Raw genomic sequence first — 22,947 nt, 5'->3', positions numbered from 1 at the left:
TGTCTGTGACCCTCTCCCGTCCCCACACCCCTGTCTGTGACCCTCTCCCGTCCCCACACCCCTGTCTGTGACCCTCTCCCGTCCCCACACCCGTCTGTGACCTTCTCCCGTCCCCACACCCCTCCCTCCCTGACTCTCCCCGTCCCCACACCCCTCCCTCCCTGACTCTCCCCGTCTCCACACCCCTCCCTCCTTCTGTAACCCTCTCCCGTCCCCACACCCCTCTCTCTGTCTCTGTGACTCTCTCCCGTCCCCACACCCCACCCTCCCTCTGACCCTCCCCCGTCTCCACACCCCTCCCTCCCTCTGTGACCCTCTCCCGTCTCCACACCCCTCCGTCTCTGTGACTCTCTCCCGTCCCCACAGCCCTCTCTGTCTGTGACCCTCCCCCTCCCCCCCTCCCCCTCCCCCCCCTCCCCTCCCCCTCCCTCCCCCCCCCTCCCTCCCCCTCCCCCCCCTCCCCCTCCCCTCCCTCCCCCTCCCCCTCCCTCCCCCTCCCCCCCCCTCCCCCTCCCCCCCCTCCCCCTCCCCCCCCCTCCTCCTCCCCCCCCCCTCCTCCTCCCCCCCCCCCCCTCGGTGACCACGCCGCTCACTCTGTAATCCTCTCCTTCCTTACTTCCCTCCCCTCACCCCAATGATTCCAATCCTGTCCTTTGCATCTGCTCGCACATTTTCTCGCCCCTCCTCGACTCCAGTCTCCTCTCCGTCAATGCCTGCCCTTGCGAACGCCTGCTGGCCTTTGCTGGACGTCTGCACATGCGCTGCTGCTCCACCCCTCCCCCGCCGTTCGATCAGCGCACAGGCGATCGACGTGGCAGCGGAAGTAAGGTCAACGACTGCGGTTTAGGCTCTCTCCGCACTGCAGGGTCGCGGGGCAAGGCCCAGGGTCTCTCCGCATTGCAGGGTCCTGAGGTAAGGAGGCACCGAGTCCCGTGTTGAGCAAATGGGGAAGGATGTCCCGGGGGTTGTGTTTGGAGGGTCACGTGTGAGGGGAAGGGTCAATGAATCCTATATTGAGCGTATGGAGCAAGGGTATCACAGGGGTTTTGGGGGTTGAAGGGTCATGTGGGAGTCAAGAGGGATCACATGAGGTGAGGGGTCACTGCATCCCACGTTGATTTGAATGGGTCGGGGAGCTTATGGAGGGGTGAAGGGACCTCTTGTTCAGGTCGTATGGGGTAACTGGTTGTGTGGGATGAAGGGTTATGATCTCCTGCCTTGTGAATCAAGAGGTGAAGGGTGGTGGAATTGTGAGTGGTGGGGATGAGGGTGGTTTGGGCCTGGAATTCAGACAGTGCCATGCTCTAAAACGGGATGTCGAGTGATCTGTGTTCTTGGAATGAAAAGTCACAGGACCCCATTGTCAGAAATAAAACTTCTCACACATGAGTCTCTTTAAAACTGATGACACGACAAGCTTTATTTACAAGTCTGCAGAGTTGGACTCAACTGGCTTCTCACCAGTTAAGCCCCAATACATACAGTGCATTGATTTTTATACCCTTGTTGTTTGCCCTTCCCCTACTTATTAATACTGTTTTAATTGGTTAGTATTGCAAAAGCATTCTAAGTACAACTGCATTTTTAATTATCACGTTCGTTACGTATGCTGCGAACTCTACATACACTAAATTCTGTTTCTCACCCTTCTTATCAATCTTTTGTCTCCTGCATGTCTCTCACTATGACCATGGAAAGATATGTTTAAAAAAAACATATCCAGCTGAACCTTTTGTCCTTGGCTGCTAGTAAGCTCCCTGTCCGTTCTGGCTTCCCTTTTTATGATTAATCATCACATTTTAACTTAAGCCATTTTAACCTAAATTCTCTATATATAACAATCCACCCCTTTCTCTCTTTAAAATGTGTGTATGCAAAACAGAGTCCATCAGGGCATGGTGGGCCTGAGTCACCCTTCCAACCGTTAAGAGGGAAAGGAGTGGTATTAGGAATCTGTATATAATGACCCATATTATTTCCTTCTTTTTCCACACAAGGGGTATATGGATGTTGGGTGGTATTTTCTGCCCAGCATTTCTCAGGAACTGAGGTATGGGAAATAAAATTACCCTCCTTTCTTCCCCAAATGTGGTCCTGAAACAGGACCACTGTGTCTCTGCATTTCTTACATTTCACACCTGATAAAGACAAAGGCAAACTAAGAAAAATCAAAGAACATAACAATAACATTGTGAATCAAGTCTTTCTGCGAAATCGCAAGGTAAGAGGTTTTTCTCCAGGAACACAAGTCCAATCTGAGTTCGTATCAGGGTCCTGAGGCGCCTCTACAGGTCCCTTAAATCTGGATGCGTGCGTCCACCCCTTCTCTCTTGTTCGTGCTGCAGCCTCTGTAGTTAAGAGAACTTGGTATGGACCTTCCCACTGGGGCTGGAGTTTTTCAGTTTTCCAGGTCTTGATGAGAATCCAGTCTCGTGGTTCCACTTTGTGTAAAGAAAAGTCTAGAGGCGGTGTTTGTGCCAATAGTCCTCTCTTTCGTAAATCTGTAAGAGAGCGTGACAGTGCCTGTAAATAGTTCCTAACAAATATATCCCCTTCCCCCAAGGTGGGACACCCCTCAACTGTACTCCAGAAGGGAAGCCCAAACATCATTTCGTAAGGGGACAACCCTACATCTTTTCGTGGGGCAGTACGAATTCTTAATAAAGCCAGGGGCAGACACTTTATCCAAGGTATTTTAGTTTCCACCATTAATTTTGTCAATTGCATTTTTAGGGTTCCATTCATACGTTCAACCCTCCCTGAGCTTTGTGGATGCCAAGGGGTATGCAATTTCCAAGAGACCTGTAATGCATTACAAATCAATTGCTGGATTTTTGAACAAAAATGTGGACCCCTGTCTGAGTCTATAGAATCCATTATATCATATCTGGGGATTATCTGCTCTAGGAGGAGGCGAGCTACTGTAGAGGCTGTAGCATTTACTGTTGGGAAGGCTTCCACCCATCGGGTAAAGTGATCTATTACCACCAACAGATACTTCCATCTTTGGACTTGAGGTAACTCTGTGAAGTCGATCTGGATACTTTGAAAAGGGCGTATGGCTAATGGTTGACCTCCCATGGTCCCTGTCCTCATCACCTTTTTATTAATTTTTGTGCATAGGTGACAGTTCTGCACCTCCTGTTGGGCCAAGGTGTAGATTCCCTTACACACATATTCTCGAAGCACTGTGTCACATAAGGCTTGGGTGCCCCAGTGGCTCTGATGATGCAGGTGTTTTAAAATATTGCGAGTTATTTCTTTATTTAGAACCATTCTTCCATCTGGTGTCTTCCATGTTCCATCAGGCAGCTGGCTTGCGCCCAGCTGAACCATGTCCTTTTCTTCCTTAGCAGTGAAAATGGGAGCCTTCTTTATGCCTTGTCTTATTGGGATTAAGGTCAGCAAACGGACTTCTTGTTGCATGGTTGCCCTTTTGGCTTCTTCATCAGCCAGTCTGTTTCCAATTGCTGTCGGGGTATCTCCCCTCTGATGGCCTGGTATGTAGACCACTGTTATTTCCTGGGGTAATGTCAAGGCTTCTAAAGTCAGAGTAATCATCTGTTCGTGTGCCAATTCCTTTCCTCTTGATGTAATTAGACCACGCTCCTTCCAGATCTTACCAAAGGTATGCACTACCCCGTATGCGTATTTGGAATCAGTGTAAATCGTTCCAATTTTCTTTGCCAGTATTCTGAGGGCTCTCTGCAAGGCATATAGTTCACAGGACTGTGCTGACCAGCTTCCGGGTAGTCTCGTGGATTCTACTACTTTCCAAGTATTTCCTTCTATTATAGCATACCCACTTCTTCTCATTCCATCAACACATCTGGCGGAGCCGTCAATGTAGAATTCATATCCTTCTCCCAGCGGAGTATCGCAAAGGTCTTCTCGGGTCTTGGTCTGAAGATCCGTCAACTCGACACAGTCGTGCTCCACCTCTCTCTCTGTTTCACTGCCGTATAAAAACTGAGCTGGGTTGCAGCTATTAATCTTTGCAAACTGTAGATCTTCTCCAACCATTAAAATGGTTTCATACTTTAATATGCGAGAATCAGTCAGCCATCGATGGGCAGTTTGTGTTAATAAAACACTCACAGAATGGGAGGTGTGCACAGTCATCTTTCCTCCAAAAGTAAGTTTACGTGCTTCCTCTACCAACAGAGCAGCAGCCGCTACTCCCTGGATACACGTCGGCCATCCGCGAGACACTGGGTCCATCATTTTGGAAAGGAAAGCCACTGGGTGTCGCTGACCGCCTTTTTCCTGTGTTAAAACCCCCACTGCTGTTCCTTGGTTATGAGTGACAAATAGCTGGAAGGGCTGTTTTAAAGAGGGCAGAGTGAGTACCGGGGCTCGTGTCAGGCGATGCTTCAAGTCCTCAAACCATCCCTCCTCCTCCTGGGTCCATTTCAATGGATATTCATTTTCATTTGTCAGCTTTTCATACATAAACTTCACCAACGCTGAGTAGTCCTCTATCCATAACCTACAGTAACCTAAGAGTCCCAGGAATTGTCTTATTTCCTTCTTATTACGGGGTAACGGCATTCTAGTGATTCCCGCAATCCGTTCAGGGGTAATCCGTTTCTGTCCTTTACTTATCTGGTGTCCCAGATATACCACAGTTCTCTCAACGAACTGTAACTTGTTCCTGGACACCCGTAGACCCTTTTTCCCCAGATAATTCAAGAGTCTAATTGTATCTCCCCTCATTTCTTGTTCCTTGGGTCCTGATAATAGTAAATCGTCCACATACTGCATTAGTTGGGAATCATCAGATTGTGGATAGTCCGCCAGGATTTGTTCTAGCATTTGTCCAAACAGGTTCGGAGATTCAGTGAACCCTTGGGGCAATACAGTCCACCAAAGCTGTCTCCGTCTACCTGTCCATGGATTTTCCCATTCAAACGCGAACATATCTCTACTTTCCTATTCTAATGGACACGTCCAGAAGGCATCCTTCAAGTCGATAACACTAAACCACTCATGGTCTGGGGGAATCCGACTCATAATAGTATAGGGATTAGGCACCACTGGGTGGCGGGTCTGAACAATAGCATTCAAACTTCTTAGATCCTGAACTAGGCGATAGGATCCATCTGACTTTTTCACTGGGAGTATAGGGGTGTTATAAGGTGACATGCATTCTTCTAATAGTCCGTCTCGTATTAGAGTCTCAATTACCGGCTGTAGCCCTTTTCTCCCTTCCAAAGAAATAGGATACTGACGTTTCCTTACTGGCTGATGACCTGGTATTAATGTGACATGTAAAGGTGGGATGTCCAGACCTCCTCGATTTCCCTCCTTATACCAGACTCTCTCGTCAATCTGCCTTTCATCCTCTTCCTTTAGAGCACAGAGGTGGACTCGCACTTCTCCGTCCACAGGGAGAGCACCCAAACCTAGGAGAGCCTATAAGTCCCTTCCTAGGAGGTTAAATCCAGCCGACGGTAACAACAAGAGGTCTTGTACCCCTTCTCTTTCTTCCAGTTTCACTGTTACTTGGGGAATTATTGATACCATTCTGGGAGCCCCTTCTATCCCAGAAATTTTCAAATTACTTTTTACAGGTTCAGTCCCGATTGGCACAGTTATTACACTACTTCGTTCCGCTCCTGTGTCCACCATAAACACCACCTCTTCTCCCTTGGGACCAATTTTTAGTTTTACCAGGGGTTCCCTCTTATACTTGGTCCCTAACATTTGGAACCCCTGACCCCCCTAATCTTCTTCCATAAGTTCGAGGGCACGCAATTCCCTCTTGTATCGGGGGCATTCCCTCTTAAAGTGTCCTTCCTCATTGCAGTAATAGCACTTAACGATCCTCCGGGGTCTTCCCTCTCTTGAATATCTTGGATTGTTTAGAGGAAGGTTTTGTTTTCTTTCCCCTCTGGATTCGGCATTCATCTGTCGGATAGTCTGTACCATAACCTTTGTCGCCCTCTTTTGATCTTCTTCTTCTCTCTGCACATATACTTTTTGCGCCTTTTTTAACAGGTCGCTTAGGGGTTTTTCGCTCCAGTCCTCCTCCTTTTCTAGTTTCTTTCTAATGTCCTGCCATGATTTGGAAACAAATTCAATTCGAATAAGCTGTTCACCCATTGGTGTACTAGGGTCCACGCCCGCATACTGTTGGACATTCTTTCTCACCCTCTCCAAAAAATCAGTAGGGGACTCGTCTTTCCCCTGGTGGTTCCCAAATGCCTTGGTGAAATTGTGACCCTTTGGCACAGCCTCCCGTATCCCTTTAATTGTCCACTCTCTATATTGTCTCATACTTGCCAATCCCTCGGGTGTTCGTTTGTCCCACCTGGGTTCATTTAAGGGATATTTTTGTTCATGGGGTCTGGGGTCCCCAGGTTGTTCATATTCCCACATGAGGAGGGCAGCCCGTCGAATCATCTGCCTCTCCTGGGGTGAGAATAATGTTCCCATTATTGCCTGCATCTCTTCCCACGTATATGTGTTTGGTCCCAGGAATTAGTCGAGCTGTTCGGCCAGTCCTATAGGATCTTCCAATAACTTTTTCATTTCTTTCTTAAATCCCCGCACCTCTGTACTAGTTAGGGGAACATTCACATATCCCGTTCCCCCTCCCAGTCCTCCCATAGGAACTTCCCTCAGGGGATTTAGGCTTATTGAAAACTTTGATGGTCCTGGACCAGTCTGGGATCTTGTCCAGGGTCGGTTTACCGGTGGAAGTTTAGGGTCCGACTCCCTTAATTCATTCTTTTTTTCCCGGCCCCTTTCGGGGCAATCAGATTCATCACCTTTCCCCTCCGGTAATGAGCTTTCCTCGGGCGCAGTAGGCACCGGGGGAATATAAGGAGGGGGAAGGTTGTCCAGAGGTTCCCACTTCTTTTCTCCCGCTACCCTCAATTTAAAACATTTTGTTAAGGATCCTGGCCATGGAACCCAACAAAATGCATATGCTGACTCTTCTTGATTCACCTTTGGTCTCGAATTTACATATATGTTTAATGCTTGTCTAACCCAATCCTCATCAGATCCAAATTTCGGCCACCAGACCGAGGAACCTTTAATAGGTTGTTTCGACCAAAGGAGACAATATTGAACCATCTTTTTCTTGTTTTTGTCTCGATATCTTTTACTATCCCAATTTTCAAACATTCTCCCCAAAGGGCTGTCAAGGGGAACTCCCAGGAATTGTCCTGAATTTTCAGACGAGCCCTTAGATTTTGATCCTCCCATTTTCCCACCTAGATCCGTTTATCGTTGCTGAGGACCCTCTCATTCTGGACCCTACTCCCTTCTTCTCAGACGCCTCGTCGGAGGTACTGTCCCTCCTTCGGTTACCGCTGAGGTTTCCCTGGGGTCGACCCCTCTCTTCTCGGCACTTCGTCGGTGCTGTCCCTCCTTCGGTTACCGCCGAGGTTTCCCTGGGGTCTATCCTAGAGTCCCACGACAGGGTCCTCACGTCACGACAAAAGCTCTGTACCTGATCTATTACGTTAGGTTTTTTTATCCTAACAGGTGTATCCCGTTACACCTGTTACCCAATCCCCACACCACAATCGTAAGTCGTCACTTACCGGTGTCTTCTTGGGGATTGAACCGTCACCCTTCTCCTCTCCGTCTTGTCGTGTCACCTTGTCCGGATACCACTCGCTCAAGCCGCCCGAAGCGACGAGCAAGGGACTAGGAGCCGCTGAACTCAGCGGGGTGCACCACCTCCGATGTCCCTCTTCTCGCCTCCCCTCACGGCCGGAGTGTAGATCCTGGACGAGTCCCCATTTGTCAGAAATAAAACTTCTCACACATGAGTCTCTTTAAAACTGATGACACGACAAGCTTTATTTACAAGTCTGCAGAGTTGGACTCAACTGGCTTCTCACCAGTTAAGCCCCAATACATACAGTGCATTGATTTTTATACCCTTGTTGTTTGCCCTTCCCCTACTTATTAATACTGTTTTAATTGGTTAGTATTGCAAAAGCATTCTAAGTACAACTGCATTTTTAATTATCACGTTCGTTACGTACGCTGCGAACTCTACATACACTAAATTCTGTTTCTCACCCTTCTTATCAATCTTTTGTCTCCTGCATGTCTCTCACTATGACCATGGAAAGATATGTTTAAAAAAACATATCCAGCTGAACCTTTTGTCCTTGGCTGCTAGTAAGCTCCCTGTCCGTTCTGGCTTCCCTTTTTATGATTAATCATCACATTTTAACTTAAGCCATTTTAACCTAAATTCTCTATATATAACACCCATGATCCTGCATGAGAGGGGAGGATCACTGGGCAAATATTTGGTGTAAAATCATGGAGGAATTAATCAAGTCTTGCAGTGCCCATAGGAGGTCAAGATATGTAATTGAAATTTCAGGGCTGAGCCCTTCCTCAAGGTTCACCTCCCATCTTGAGGAAGGGCTCAGGCCTAAAATGTTGGTAATGTATCTTCCGAATGATGCTGCAGGACCTGCTGAATTCCTCCAGTATTGCTGCATTTTTACAGCAATCACAGTGTCTACAAACCTTGGTGTTTAATGTTTGGGGAATGAGGGGGAAACCACAGGGGTCGTGTCTGCATTAAAGGGTTGCAGCCTTGTCCTTTGGGTGAAGGATCACAAGGTGCTGTGTACAAGGGATGGGAGATCTTAGGTTTGTAGCGGTTGGTGAAGGATCAGGTTTGTCAGATGAATGGCCTGAAGTAACCTGTGACTCTGATCTTTAGGTATGTGGCGTTCCCTCTCTGTCCCCCTGGTTCCAGGGGTGAGAGCTCTGACTTGTAGTTCTGTGTGTCAAGCAGGGAGTCAGTGGAGACTTGGGTAAGTATCTCAGCCTGATATTGTATGTCACCTATCTTTCTCACTCCCTTTAGTTGTCTTTGGCACATTTGGGGTGGCAATCAGTGATACTTCAGTGCCTGCGACCCAGGTTCAAATCCGGTGCTGTCTGTAAGGAATTTTGTACATTCTCCTGTGTGTGATGAGAACAAGTTTGGTTCAAAAAGTTTGGTTCAAAAAGTGACAAGTCTGAACGCAGTGTAATCACACAAGGATCTTTATATCGGGATGGGGGCCCAGTCGCGATAGGGTTTGCACTCACACACAAAAGCGAGGAGATCACCCACAGTTCATACACATCGGATGCAGCTAAACCATCAATACTCACTACAATGTGCAATTCCCACAGATAATACGAAAATACAGCATAAACGCTACCAACTACCTCTCACAAACTGGCAGGCACAGCACCTTGATTGGTTAAAGATGTATTACCATATAACCACTTACAGCACAGAACAGGCCAGTTCGGCCCTACTAGTCCATGCCGTAACAAATCCCCACCCTCCTAGTCCCACTGACCATACCCCTCCAGTCCTCTCCTATCCATGTAACTATCCAGTCTTCCCTTAAATGTAACCAATGATCCCGCCTCGACCATGTCTGTCGGAAGCTCATTCCACATCCCTACCACCCTTTGCATAAAGAAATTTCCCCTCATGTTCCCCTTATAATTTTCCCCCTTCAATCTTAAACCGTGCCCTCTAGTTTGAATCTTCCCCACTCTTAATTGAAAAAAGCCTATCCACGTTTACTCTGTCTGTCCCCTTTAAAATCTTAAACACCTCTATCAAGTCCCTTCTCAATCTTCTACGCTCCAGAGAAAAAAGCCCCAGTCTGCACAACCTTTTCCTGTAACTCAAACCAATAATCTTTCTCAGCATGCACCACTATAGCCCCCCCGCCCCTAATCCTTTACCGGCACACACTTTACAACCATCTCTCCAGCATAGCCCACGACTCGCCACCTGGCATGGAGCTAGGATTCGTTCTCGGGGGGGGAAGAGAGATAGCTGTTCCACGTGGTGAGCTTTATGCTGCAGCCAGCCCACCATATGCCTAAATGAGGCAAAGTGATTAAAAGAGGCATTCGCAAGGTGTGTGCTTACCTGTGAGTGGACTAGGCCTTGATTGGCAGGTGGGGCTCCTACCAAAGCGGTCACGTGTCCTTCCTCATTGCATTCCACAACTTCCTGCCAATCCATTCATAGTACATTCCTGTGGATGTTTTATGAACTGGCATACTCAAGACACCAAAAATAAATCCCTACTATCATGAGGCCAGTGGATAACAGTGGCCCACCAACTCCCCAATGCCCCGAAAGGGCACCAGCATACTGGTCCCTGGATTTTAAAAAAATGTTGGCCACTGACTCTTTTCGGCCAAGTGATTCGTCAGGAATGCAGGTCCAGCATTGTATTGGAAGGATAGGCAGGGAGGTAGAGGGGACGGTGTGGTTTTAATGAGATAAGCAACAATATTGGAAAGAAGGGACATGGGATCAGAAGAGGTCGAGCCCTTATGGGTTAAGTTAAGGAATGGTAAGGGTAAAAGGACATTAATGGCAGTTATGTACAGGCCCCCCGACAGCAGCCGGGATTTGGACTACAAAATACAACTGGAAATGGTTAAGAATGACAGTGTTATAATAATTACGAGAGATTTTAACATGAACGTCGATTTGGAAAGTCAGGTTGGTTTGAGACCTCGGGAGAGGGAGTTTGTGGAATGCCTACAGGACGGCTGTTTGGAGCAGCTTAAGGTAAAGGAACCCTGAGGAGGCAGTGATCACAACATGATTGAGCTCACTTTATTCTTTGAAAAGGAGAGCTGTCGCTATTTTAGCGGAGTAAGGGAAATTACAGTCGCAAGAGAGAGGAACTGGCCAAATAAAACACACGAATGGGGAAGGCAGCGGATCAGCAACAGCTGGATTTTATGTACAAAATGAGGAAAGTGCAGGGCAGGTACACACCAAAACGAAAAATGAGACAATTGTGGCCGATGAGAGAAGGTAAAGCAAAAGAGAGGTCATAGAAGAAAGCAAAAATTAGCAGGGAGACAGAAGACTGGGGAAATTTAAAACTTGGAGAAGACAGCCAAGAAGGTGATTCGGAAGGAAAAGATGAATTATGAAAGGAGGTTAGCAAGAAACATCAAAGAGGATATTAAAAACTTTTAAAGATATATAAAGAGTAAAAGAGTGACCAAAGTAGACGCAGAACCAATAGAAAATAACACTGGAGAAATTGTAATGGGAAACAAGGAGACGGCAGAGGAAATGAATGAATACTTTGGATCAGTCTTCACTTTGGAAGACATGAGTAGCATCCTGGTCTCTCACGGGTCTCTCGGTAGAGGAGTGAGGTTGGTCGAGATCACAAGAGAGAAGGTACTTGAGAAGCTCAACGGTCTAAGGGTGGATAAGTCTGCTGGACAGGATGGAACGCACCCTCGGGTTCTGAAGGAGGTAGCTGTAGAGATTGTGGAGGCACTGGTAATGATTTTTCATGGATCAGTGGAGTCTGCATGGTTCTGGTGGACAAACGCTAATGTCATTCCGCTGCTTAAGAAGGGAAATTATAGATCTATTGGCCTGACATCAATGGTTGGTAAACTGTTGGAGTAGATTGTCAAGGATGAGATTACATAATACCTGGAGGTACATGACCACATAGGCCCAAATCAGCACAGTTTCCTTAAAGGAAAATCATGCCTGACAAACCTATAGCAATTTTTTGAAGAGATCACAAGTGGGATAGATGGGGGAGATGCAGTGGACATTGTGTATTTGGACTTTCAAAAGGCCTTCGACAAGGTGCCACACATAAGGCCTCTAAACAAGATCAGAGCCCATGGAATTACAGGAAGGATACTAGCATCAAGATGGCGGTGTTGATGGAGCCACGGTAGTGGCAGTGCTGCCATTAGTGTGGACCTGCAAGGAGGGAAGGAGCAGAGATGCAATGCTACGGCGGGGTCCAGCTGCCCAGTCAACTGTTGTTGGGTCCGAACAGGCTTTGAATGGCCCCTTTTGAGGGAGCCGACAGGGGTTTTTATTTGAAATCCCACAACTGCGGGTCTGCGCCCAAGATAGCGGCACCTAGATAGCCACGAGGGGCTGCAGATTCCGCGTGAGCAGAGGACTGGAGCAGAGCACCAAAGGACAGGAAGATCACACATCAACTGAGAGGGAGAAGCGGAGCAGACGTCCTATGGGGGACAGTGACCACGGCAGCAGACCAGTGAGGGGACTGCGGCTGGGGAGCAGCGCATGCGGCAGGCTGTCGGCGACTTGAGGCAACCCATGGATTCTGCTGTTGGGAGACATGCCAGGCTTCGGACTGCTGGAGACTGGCTCGAGCTGGCTGGAGGGGGTGTCGGGTGTCAGAGCTGGCATTGGCATGATCGCAGGGTGGGGGTGAGGGGCTGAAGGGTTCCTGACCAGTTGGGGGGGGTTTGGATCTTGAACTTAGGTTGCCAGGTAGTATGGAATGGACTCTGTGTGACTGTCATGGTGCTGGGGGTGAGTCTCCGGACACTCAGTGACTCTGGGGGGATTCTCTTTTGCTTCTCTCTCTCTCTCTCTCTCTCTCTCTCGCTCTCGCTCTCTCTCTCTCTCTCTCTCTCTCTCTCTGACTGACTGCAAAGCTGTAGTAGGCGTTTAGGCAGTTCATGCCGGTGGCAAATCTGTCTGCCGCAGCAACCAAAAGGGAATTTCATGTAATAGGACATATTTATTACTATAAACCATGAATTGTAAGCTAGAGCATTGGCTGGTTAGCAGGAAACAGAGGTGGAATAAAGGGATCCTATTTTGGGTGGCTACTGGTTACCAGTGGTGTTTTGCAGGGGTTGCTGTTGGGGCCGCTTCTTTTTATGATGTATATAAATGATTTGGATTCTGGAATAGATGGTTTGTGTCTAAATTTGCAGATGATCCCAAAATAAGTGGTAGGGGAGGTGGTGCTGAGGATACTGAAAGGCTGCAGAGGGACTTGGAGAGATTAGGAGAACAGGTGAAGAGGGGACAGATGAAATATGCACTTTGGTAGAAAGGGATAAAATTAAAAATTCCGAGGTACAAAGGGACTTTGGAGTCCACGTGCATGATACCCTAAAGGTCAACCTCCAGGTTGAGTCAGTGGTGAAGAAGGCAAATGCAATGTTTGCGTTCATTTCTTTCATTTCTAGAGAGATAGCATACAAGAGCAGGGAACCCTTCAGCCCCTTGGCATCACCCCGTATCCCAGTGCCCCCTCCAGCCAACGAGCCAGTCTCCAGCAGTCCGAAGCCCAGCGTGAGTCTCCAGACGGCAATCTCCAGCAGTACAGAAGGGTGGGGGGGGGGGGGGGGGAGGGAGGGGCCTCATAGAGGCATTTTGAATGCTGAAAGGCCTGGGTAGAGTAGTATTTCCCATGGTAGGGGATTCTAGGACAGAGGGCATAATTTCAGGATAAAAGGGCACCAATTTAAAACAGATGCGGAAACATTTCTTTTGCCAGGTGGTTATGAGTCTGGAAATTGTCGCCACAGGCAGCAGTAGAATCAAAGTTGTTGAGTATATTTAAGGCAGAGACTGACAGATATATGATTAGTCAGGGTATCAGGGGTTACAGGGAGAAAGCTTCCTCCTTCCCTGAGACTACTGTACCTTCCTTCGGGTCCTCTGTGACAATAGACAATAGGAGCTGGAGAAGGCCATTCGGCCCGTCGGGCCAGCACCGCCATTTTAGATCATGGCTGATCATTTCCATCAGTACCCCTTTCCAGCCTTATCCCCATAACCCTTAACTCCGTTACCCACAAGTGTCTTATCTAACTCTCTTTTGAACATAGTCAGCTCCACTTACACCAACTTTGGTGGGTGGCAGACTGCCGGGTGCGTGATAATGGGAACCTCCACCCTTGACCAGTTGGTCAGGAGCTCAGGTAGTCTACCACCTGTTGGAGTACACTGAGCAACCCCTGCAAGGTGTCAGGGTCCAGATTTGCTGCTTCAACATTCTGTTCGTTCACTCAATGAGTCCTGCTGGGATGTGCCCAGTTCTGGACCATAGTGCCAGTCCAGTGGGAGCCCTCGTTGGACTGGCATCCCTTGTGTGTGGTGGTAATCAGAAGCCCCACCAGTGCACTGGTAACTAATGCTTTCTGGGAAGTTGCGATCATGGGTGCCCTGTAGATCTTGGTAACGAGGGCTCACTCTTGTGGCCCTCATTTCCTCCTGTACAGAGCCCCACTTTGGCTGGCATGGCACTGTAGGTTCCACTCTAGCAATGAGGGGTATTTCACCTGGACTACTGCTACCACCTGGTCCCACAAGGATGTACCATCCTCAGCTGCCTTAGATGGTGCCCGTAGGGTGCTATTAACTGTCTGCTGGTCAGACAGTCCATCCAGGTTGCTCCCTTCCTGAAGGGTCAGGCTCACACTCATTGCCCCCTCTTCCCAGCATTGGAACAACCACATGGCCAGGTGTTTGCTCGGCAGTTATCTGTATCGATCCATGGTCTCCCGGACTCTGTGGGTATGGCTGCATGTGGCATCCACAGTCTTCTATATCCCCGTCAATCAAGGCTGGCAGAGTGCCTCCATGCAGAGTTGTGTGGTCACCAGTCTGGGCTGTAGGGGATCGGGTACATAGAAGAGGATGTGGACAGTATGGTTCTGTTTCATCATTATCATCACTGTCCATCACCATGTCTTCATCTCTCCGACCATGTATCAGGACCATTCCCCTCCTCCCTCCCCCCCCCCCCCCGCCGCACCATGGGCCAGACTTTGACCAGGTCTGGCTGCCAGCCGGACCTGAGGCCGCTTTTAATTGCTGCAGCTTGAGTAGCTTGCACGCTTAGTCAGTTCCTCTAATCTCAAGCTCGGTGGCCCGGGCTTGTGTAGCCTGGGGTACCTCCTGCAAAGAGGGTCCAAGAATTGATGGGTCTGAACGCAGTGTAAACACTCAAGGATCTTTATTTATGCCTTGTGGGGGTGGGAGTGGGGGGTGGGGGTGGGAGTCACAACAGGGATAGCACTCATACATATAAACAAGGAGATCACACAGGGTTCATGGACATTGGATCAATATTTGTGACAACCTGCAATCCCACAGATAATAAGAAAAGACAGTACCAACCACCCCTCGCTAACTGGTAGGCATGATAACCTGATTGTATTACAATAATGAAGAAGACATAGTAGTCCTTCTTAAGCATGCACCATTATAGTCCCCACCCTTTGCCAGCACACACCTTACTATGATCTCTCCAGTGTCACCCACGACTCGCCACCTGGATTGGAGCTTGAGTTCGTTCCTGGGAGAAAAGAGAGTGAGCTGCTCCACGTGCTGGGTTTCATACTGCAGCCGGCTGGAGGGGCCGGCTCACCTTTGCTCAAATGATTAAGAGAGCCGATGGCAAGGTGTGGGCTCACCTGTGGGTGGGCTAGGCCTTGGTTGGCAGGTGAAGTGACTTCTGACTTGACTTGACGAAGGGGTAACGCGACCCTCCTCCATGTGGGTTTTTTCCTGGGTGCTTCAGATTCCTCCCACCGTCCAGAAACGGATAGTTTGTTTGTTAATTGGTCACATGGGTGGATTTGGGCAGTGCAGGCTCATGGGTCAAGGGCCTGTTAGCATACTGTATTTCTAAATTAAAATATATTAAAATTAAATACTTGGCTCCCCTTCTCTATTTCTCTCTTCCTATTTTTCTCTCACCCTTTTTATCTCTCCCAATATTTATCTCTCCTATTCCTCCGACTTCCCCCTCTCTTTTCTCCCACTCTCTCCCTCTCTCAATCTCTGTAATCCCCCCCATCCTCTGCCTCTCCCAGTCTTTGTAACCCCCCCCACCCCAGCCCCTAAACATGACTCCACTCATCATTCCACCCCTCCAGTGTCCTCACGATCCTGCTCACCAGTGGATACCGAGCTCAATACCCTGCTCCCACAATCACACTCCCTGTTATTTCTCCCTATTCAGGCATGGCATGTCCAGGAGTGGGACAGAGTATGGACCCCTGACAGATCTCCCAGACTGGTCATATGCAGGTGAGGATGATTTTCTGGACTGGTATACGGATAGTTGGAATACATGTGCCCCACCCCATTCCCTGACCATTCAGTGAGTTCATGACCTATTTTCTCCACATTTTCTCTCTCTCGCTCTCGCTCTCGCTCTCTCTCTCTCTCTCTCTCTCTCTCTCTGTCTCTCTCTCTCCTGTGCATCTTTTAAGAAACATTTGGACAGATACATGGATAGGATGTGCTTAAAAGAGATTTGGAGCCAAACGCAGGCAGGTGCAATGGGTGAGTTGGGCTGGAGGGCAGTATATAATGGCGATGGAAAAAAAACTCAGCAGTTCACGCAGCATCCAGAGGAAGTAAAAGGCAGTTGGCGTTTCGGGCCTGGGACCTTTCTCGAGGATGTAGATAAACAGGTTCAGTGTTACCATAAAACACTCCACCAAAGAAACTTGTCCTTTGGCTCTTCTGGTCTGTGCCAGATTGCCTAGTCCTGCTGACCTGGACCATTTCCTTTCATGCCCTTCCTGTCCAGGTACCTGCCCATTTATTCTTAAATACCAAAATTGAGCCTGCATTGACCAATTCAACTAACCACTTCGAAAAACTCTATAAGATAGGTTAAACACAACCTACCATGCACAAAGCTAATATTGACTCTCCCTAATCAGTCCCTGTCTATCCAATTACTTGTATATTTTATCTTTTAGAACACCTTACAATAATCTACCCACCACCAATGTCAGGCTCACCAGCTTATAATTTCTTGGATTTTTTTTTAGAGCCTTTTTTAAACAATGGAATAACATGAGCAACCCTTAAATCTTCACTCATGGCTAAGTTCATGTGCTCGGACCCCTGCAATTTCTACACTACGCCCCCCCGCCCCAGTTAAGGTCTGAGGAAATAGTTTGTCAGGCCCTGTGGATTTATCCACCCTTATTGGCCTCACAACACCAAGTACCTCCTCTTTAATCTGCTTGTTTCACTTCCATAGTTTCTGTGCCAGTTTCCTGAGTAAATACAGATGCAAAAAAAATTTAAGATCTTCCCCATCTCTTTTGGCTCCATACATAGCTGACTGCTCTGATCTTCAAGAGGACTAATTTTGTCTCTTGCCATCCTTTGTTTTTAATATAGCCGTAGAAACCTGAGGATTTTCCCTCACCTTGTCCACCAAAGCAACCTCGTGTCTTTTAGCATTCCTGATTTCTTTCTCATGGTTGTTTCTTGCATTTTTCATCCTCCTCAAGTACCTCATTTGCTCCAGGTTGCCTATACCTCTCTCTTCTCCTGAACCATATCCCCAACATCCCTCGAAAACCAAGGTTCCCTCTGTCTGTTAATTTTGCCTTTAATCCTGACATAAGCATACAACCTTTGAGCTTTCAAAATTTCACTTTTGAAGGCCTCTCACTTACCAAGCGCATCTTTGCCAGAAAACAACCTGTCCCAATCCATGCTTTCTAGATCTTTCTTCATCTCCTCAAAATTGGCCTTTCTCCAACTGAGAATCTTAGCCTGAGGACCATATCTATCCTTCTTCACAGTGATGCTTCAAATCATAGGACATCCAGTATTGCACTCTCTCTAATTGGTAGGTCGATATATTGATTTAGTAAAACTTTCTTGAACACATTTGACAAACTCAAAGCCATCCAGCCCTTTTACTATATGGGAGTCCCAGTCAATATATGGAGTTACAGTCTCCGAATGATACAACTTTATGTTTCCTGCAGCTGTCTGCTATCTCTGTAGATTTGCTCCCCCAATTCTCACTGACTATTGGATGGTCTAAAAAATAATTCCATTAACATGGCCATACCTTTCCCATTCCTTAGTTCCACGCATACAGCCTCAGTTGATGAGCCCGTTTAGACTGTCCTGCCTGAGCACGACTGTGACGATTTCCCTGACCAGCAATGCCACCCCTTCCTCCAACTCTATCGCATCTGAAACAATGGAATCTCATAACATTAAGCTGCCTGTCCTGCCCCTCCTGCAACCAAGTTTTACCAATAACCACGTGCCAATTTGCGCTTTGTCTGCCTTTCCTACAATAATTATTGCATTGAAATCGACACACCTCAGAACATTATTCCCACCATGAACAACCTTTCGAATCATGTCTTTGTGTGCAGTCTTAACGTAATCTTTTTCCAACCCCACTTCACTAGCTGCTCTGACACTCTGATTCCCATCTACCTCCAAATCTAGTTTAAACCCCCTGGAGCAGCACTTACAGACAACACTTCCTTCTTCTAATGTAGCCTAATTTCAAAGTATCATCTTCCAAAGCATGAGCTACGATATCCCGAATTTCAATCTCTTTAATCCAATAAATCAAACTCTGTGGCTGTTATTTTATGTAGTTTTAATTCGTTGATAAAACAGATAAACATCTTGTGTAGCTTTGCATTAAGACTTCAATACTGTATGATGATATAAAAGATACAAGTCGTATATAAAGATACAAATGGTATAAAAAGCTTTTAAAGAGATACACAACTTTAAAGGGATACACAAATTCAAAGAAAATTTTTCTCATGCTCACGCTTCCTTCACATCTTGAGCGTAATGAGCAAGCCGTTAGCCTGGGTGGATATTATGACATATTACATCATAGTCACTATGGTAATACTACAAACAATAGTTCTCTTAAAGAGACCAACATAAAATTAACTAAGAATCAAACACAAGTTTTTAACCTTCACAGCACTAGCAAACCTTTGTACAAAGAGTCCCTCTCTAATTCAGATGCAAGTTATCCCACCTTCCCTGGAAGAAAGCCTAAGCATCCAGAAATCTGAAGCCTTCCTTCCTGCACCATTTCTTTATCCGCATATTAAGCTGCATTATACTCCTATGTCTATCCTTACGAGAATGTGACACGATTAGCAATCCTGAGATCACAACCCAGGAAGCCCTGTCTTTCAACTTAATGTATCACTCTCTTTGCAAGATGTCAATCTCCCCTCCAACCCACATCATTGGTCCCGACATGGACCACGACATCTCACTGCTCACCCTCCCTCTTGAGAATGCCATGAACTCCATTTGAGGCCTCACGGACCCTGGCACCTATGAGGCAATGTACCATCCTGGATTCTTGATCTCTTCAGCTCACCAACAAATTCCCTATCACTGCAGCTCACCCTCTTCTTCTCCCTTCTCTTGGCCACAAGGCCAGACTGCATGCTGAAGACCTGGATAAAAAGGAGGGGGAGAAGAGTGCAGGGAGGAAGTGGGAGGAGCACGGGCTAATGGACAAGAGGTAATTGGCGGATGCAGGTGGGAAGGTAGAAGCGAAAGAAGTAACGAGGGGAAGGTCAGAGGGCTAAGAAGGGTAGCTCTCTAAAAGAAAGAGGAACCGAAAGGAATGGGGAACTGTAGGAAAGGAGACGGAGGGATAGGGAAAAAGAGAGACTCGGGGAAGGGAACGAGGGTTTAACGAATATTGGAGGTTGATAGTGATGACCTCTGGTTGGAGACTGCCAAGACAGAAGATGAGGTGTTTACCTCCAGTTTGCAGGTGGCCTCGGTTTGACAGTGCATGAGGCCGTGGACACAGTAGGATGTGGAATTAAAATGGTTGGCAGCTGGGAGATCCTTGCAGTTGCAGAGACAGAGTAAAGGTGCTTATTGAAACAATCTCCCAGATCGTAAGTTGACCCTTCTTCAGGTTGGGAGTCCAGACCTGTATTCACTATTCCACATATACTCTCACCAGGACTTTTATAACCGGAGCAACATGCTCTTTGACTCAAATCCTCTTCCATTTGGCTTCCCAAGTGCGTGCCTCACCCTCAACTGCTTGTTAACTTCAGTGATCCGTGTGCAAAAGCACCCAGTTTCACCATCCCTTCCCCCCCCCCACATCCCCGACTAACTACACCTTTCATTCTCTTGCTGTCAAGAAGCTACATGGCTCTTCTCATTTCACTATTTGCCTTGATCTGCTCATCATATATTTAATGTGCCCCCCCCATCCACCTGTTCTTATTTAGATAATAACCCACTCCCAGGGAACTGTTATTCTATATATAAACCCCCACCCCGAATCCCTAGATTAGATCCCAGCCAGTAACACACTCCCGAAGACTTGTTATTCTCCATATAAAGCCCCTCCACTGAATCCCGGAATCAGATCCCAGTATGTAGCCCACTCCTGGGCACCTGTTATTCTAGAATTAAACCTCCCCCAAACCCCTGGATCAGATTCCATCTTCTAACCTACTCACAGGAATCTGTTAGTCCATACATAAACCCCCTGAACTACAAGATTAGATCCTAGTCTATAACCCATTCTGGGGATCTGTTATACTATATTTAAGACGCTGAACCCCTCAATCAGATCCCAGTCTGATGCCCACTCCTGAGAATCTGTTATTCCAGATATAATCCCTTGGAACCCCCGGATTAGATAAAAGGCTGACCCACTCCAAGGGATCTGTAATTCTGTATGTAAAGCCCCCTGAGCTCCTGGATTAGGTCCCCTGTGACACAGCCCTGGGACCAGTCATACCTCGATCAGACTACTTCCCCCACCCCGGCACGCCCCCCGCCCCCCCCCCCCCCCAGTTCCCCTCCCCGGCAAACACCCGCCCCCCTCCGGCATGCTTCCCCCTTCCCCTCCCCGGCACGCTCCCCCTTCCCCTCCACGGCACGCTTCCCCTCCCCGGCACCCTCCCTCCTTCCCTTCCCCGGCACGCTCCCCCCCTTCCCCGGCACGCTCCCCCCCTTCCCCTCCCCGGCACGCCCCCCTTCCCCTCCCCGTCACGCCCCTTCCCGGCACGTCCCCCAACCCCTCCCCGGCACGCCCCCAGCCCCTCCCCGGCATGCCCCCAGCCCCTGCCCGGTACGCCCCCAGCCCCTGCCCAGTACGCCCCCCAGCCCCTGCCCGGCACGCCCCCCTGCCCGGCACGCCCCCAGCCCCTGCCCGGCACGCCCCCAGCCCCTGCCCGGCACGCCCCCAGCCCCTGCCCGGCACGCCCCCAGCCCCTGCCCGGCACGCCCCCAGCCCCTGCCCGGCACGCCCCCAGCCCCTGCCCGGCACGCCCCCAGCCCCTGCCCGGCACGCCCCCCCGGCCCCTGCCCGGCACGCCCCCCGGCCCCTGCCCGGCACGCCCCCCGGCCCCTGCCCGGCACGCCCCCAGCCCCTGCCCGGCACGCCCCCAGTCCCTGCCCGGCACTCCCCCCCCAGCCCCTGCCCGGCACTTCCCCCCCCCCCAGCCCCTGCCCGGCACGCCCCCCTCCCAGCCCCTGCCCGGCACGCCCCCCCCAACCTCTCCCCGGCACTCCCCCAGCCCCTCCCCAGAACGCCCCCCAACCCCTCCCCGGCAAGACCCCCCAACCCCTCCCCGGCAAGTCCCTCCCAACCCCTCCTCGGCAAGTCCCTCCCCGGCAAGTTCCCCCCAACCCCTCCCCGACAAGTCCCCCCCAACCCCTCCCCGACAAGTCCCCCCCAACCCCTCCCCGGCAAATCCCCCCCAACCCCTCCCCGGCAAATCCCCCCCAACCCCTCCCCGGCACGTCTCCCCCAACCCCACCCCGGCAAGTCCCCCCCCCAACCCCTCCCCGCCAAGTCCCCCCCAACCCCTTCCCGGCACACCCATTCCCTTTCCTTCCCCAGCTTGATTTGCCACTCCCCCTCTCTCTGAAATGCCCCCCTTACCCCTCCCTGCAGTGCCCCACCCTCCCTGCGACGTCCCTGGAGCAGATCAGGGCTGATACTGATTTTTGTTTTCTCACCACGCAGATGGTCGTCCGGCTCCCATGATGAAGGGCCACCTTCGCAGGCGGCAGAAAGCGGCAGAGATGGCGGTACGTTTTCTGGCTTTTCCTCCTACCATCCACACAGATCCCTCAGCAGCATCCTACTGCCCTCACCTCCATTATCCCAGCCCTCGCCCCTCCTGCTACACCTTCCAACGTTCCCTCTCAGCCACCCCCACCCATTCCTCTCCCAACCATACACTCCCTCCGTCACCCCCAGTCCCCCCCATCAACCACCCCCACACTCTCTTCCTGCTATCCCTACCGCAGTCCCCACATGTCCCTCCTAACCTCACCTACCCCAACCCTCCCTCTCTCACACCCACCTTGCCCATTCCCACCCCTCCCTCTCTCACACCCTCCCACCTCTCCCTCTCTCATGCTCTTGCTCCCTCCCTACCCAGCCCTTCCTCACACCAGCCTCACCCATTCAAACTTCATTACTGACTCCACCCATCCCTTTCTGACTCTGCACATTCCATACTGACTCCACCTCTTTCGTACTCCGACCCTTTCTCACTGACACTGCCCCTTCCTTTGTGACTCCCCTCCGGTCCTAGATCTTCTCCTTTTGTTTCTGACTTGGTACCCTGCCCCTTACTTTATGACCCACTCATCCCTGACTCTGCCCTTTTCACTTCTGACTTTACTCCCACCCTTTCACACATGACTCTGCCTGACCCTGCCCCTTTTATTTGTGCCTCCGTGCACCCCCCCCCACTACTGACTCTGCCCATTTCCTTTGTCCCCTCCTCCACCCTGTCTCCGACTCCTCCCCTCGTACCTGACCTTGACAGGGCATTTGACCCAGCCCACGACTCCTCCACTTGCTTGACTCCGCCTCCTTTCCCTTCACAGGGACGGATCTTGATGCTAACCAATGAGCTGCAGCGAGGAATGGAGCGGTGGGAGGAGCAGCAGACTACCCTCTGCAGACAGCGGGAGGAACAGCAGGCCTCCAGCCTCCGGCCCAAGGGAGCCAAGCTCAGCCCCAGATCCCAAGGGAGCACCCCCAACCAATAAATGAGCTTGATGAACTCTTCTGCCTTTCTCCTGTCCCGTCTGTGTTTTAGGACCTTGTCGGGAATAGGAAAGTGGGCAAAGGTCCCTGGAGTGGGTGGCCCAGTGGAGCATAGGAAAATCCTAGAGTAGCTCTTCCCCCTTACGGAGTCACCCCATGTCTTGCAACCTTAGTTGCACAGCAAAATCCAAGAAGACATAGGTGACAGCCCATAAGAAGCTCCCAGGATGGGCTGTCACTCAGAATGCTGAGGGGTTCGGTGGAAAGAAAGGGTGAGGTGTCACGGCACAGAGCAAGATCCCAGGAACATCCG

At 49.6% G+C, this 22,947-nt stretch overlaps 1 protein-coding gene across 3 annotated transcripts; it reads left to right on the top strand.

Moving 5' to 3' along the window:
• The first annotated feature begins 579 nt into the window (after positions 1-579).
• On the top strand, positions 580-22,656 carry mrpl52 (mitochondrial ribosomal protein L52). Of its 3 annotated transcripts, XM_069940848.1 has the most exons (6): positions 841-912; positions 2,564-2,690; positions 8,705-8,798; positions 15,798-15,865; positions 21,597-21,661; positions 22,472-22,656. In XM_069940848.1, exons 3-6 carry the CDS (start codon positions 8,707-8,709, stop codon positions 22,634-22,636), a joined length of 390 nt encoding a protein of 129 aa, XP_069796949.1. In that variant the 5' UTR covers positions 841-912; positions 2,564-2,690; positions 8,705-8,706; the 3' UTR covers positions 22,637-22,656. The 3 variants fall into 3 exon arrangements, with proteins under 3 accessions (XP_069796950.1, XP_069796948.1, XP_069796949.1); XM_069940847.1 differs by lacking the exon at positions 2,564-2,690 and having other exon boundaries at positions 823-912; XM_069940849.1 differs by lacking the exons at positions 2,564-2,690; positions 8,705-8,798 and having other exon boundaries at positions 580-912.
• Positions 22,657-22,947: the final 291 nt, after the last annotated feature.

Source organism: Narcine bancroftii, chromosome 5 (assembly GCF_036971445.1).
Source record: "Narcine bancroftii isolate sNarBan1 chromosome 5, sNarBan1.hap1, whole genome shotgun sequence".
Taxonomy (NCBI): domain Eukaryota; kingdom Metazoa; phylum Chordata; class Chondrichthyes; order Torpediniformes; family Narcinidae; genus Narcine; species Narcine bancroftii.
The sequence above is the reverse complement of the archived record's forward strand: the minus strand, read 5'-3'. Positions and strand labels throughout refer to the sequence as shown.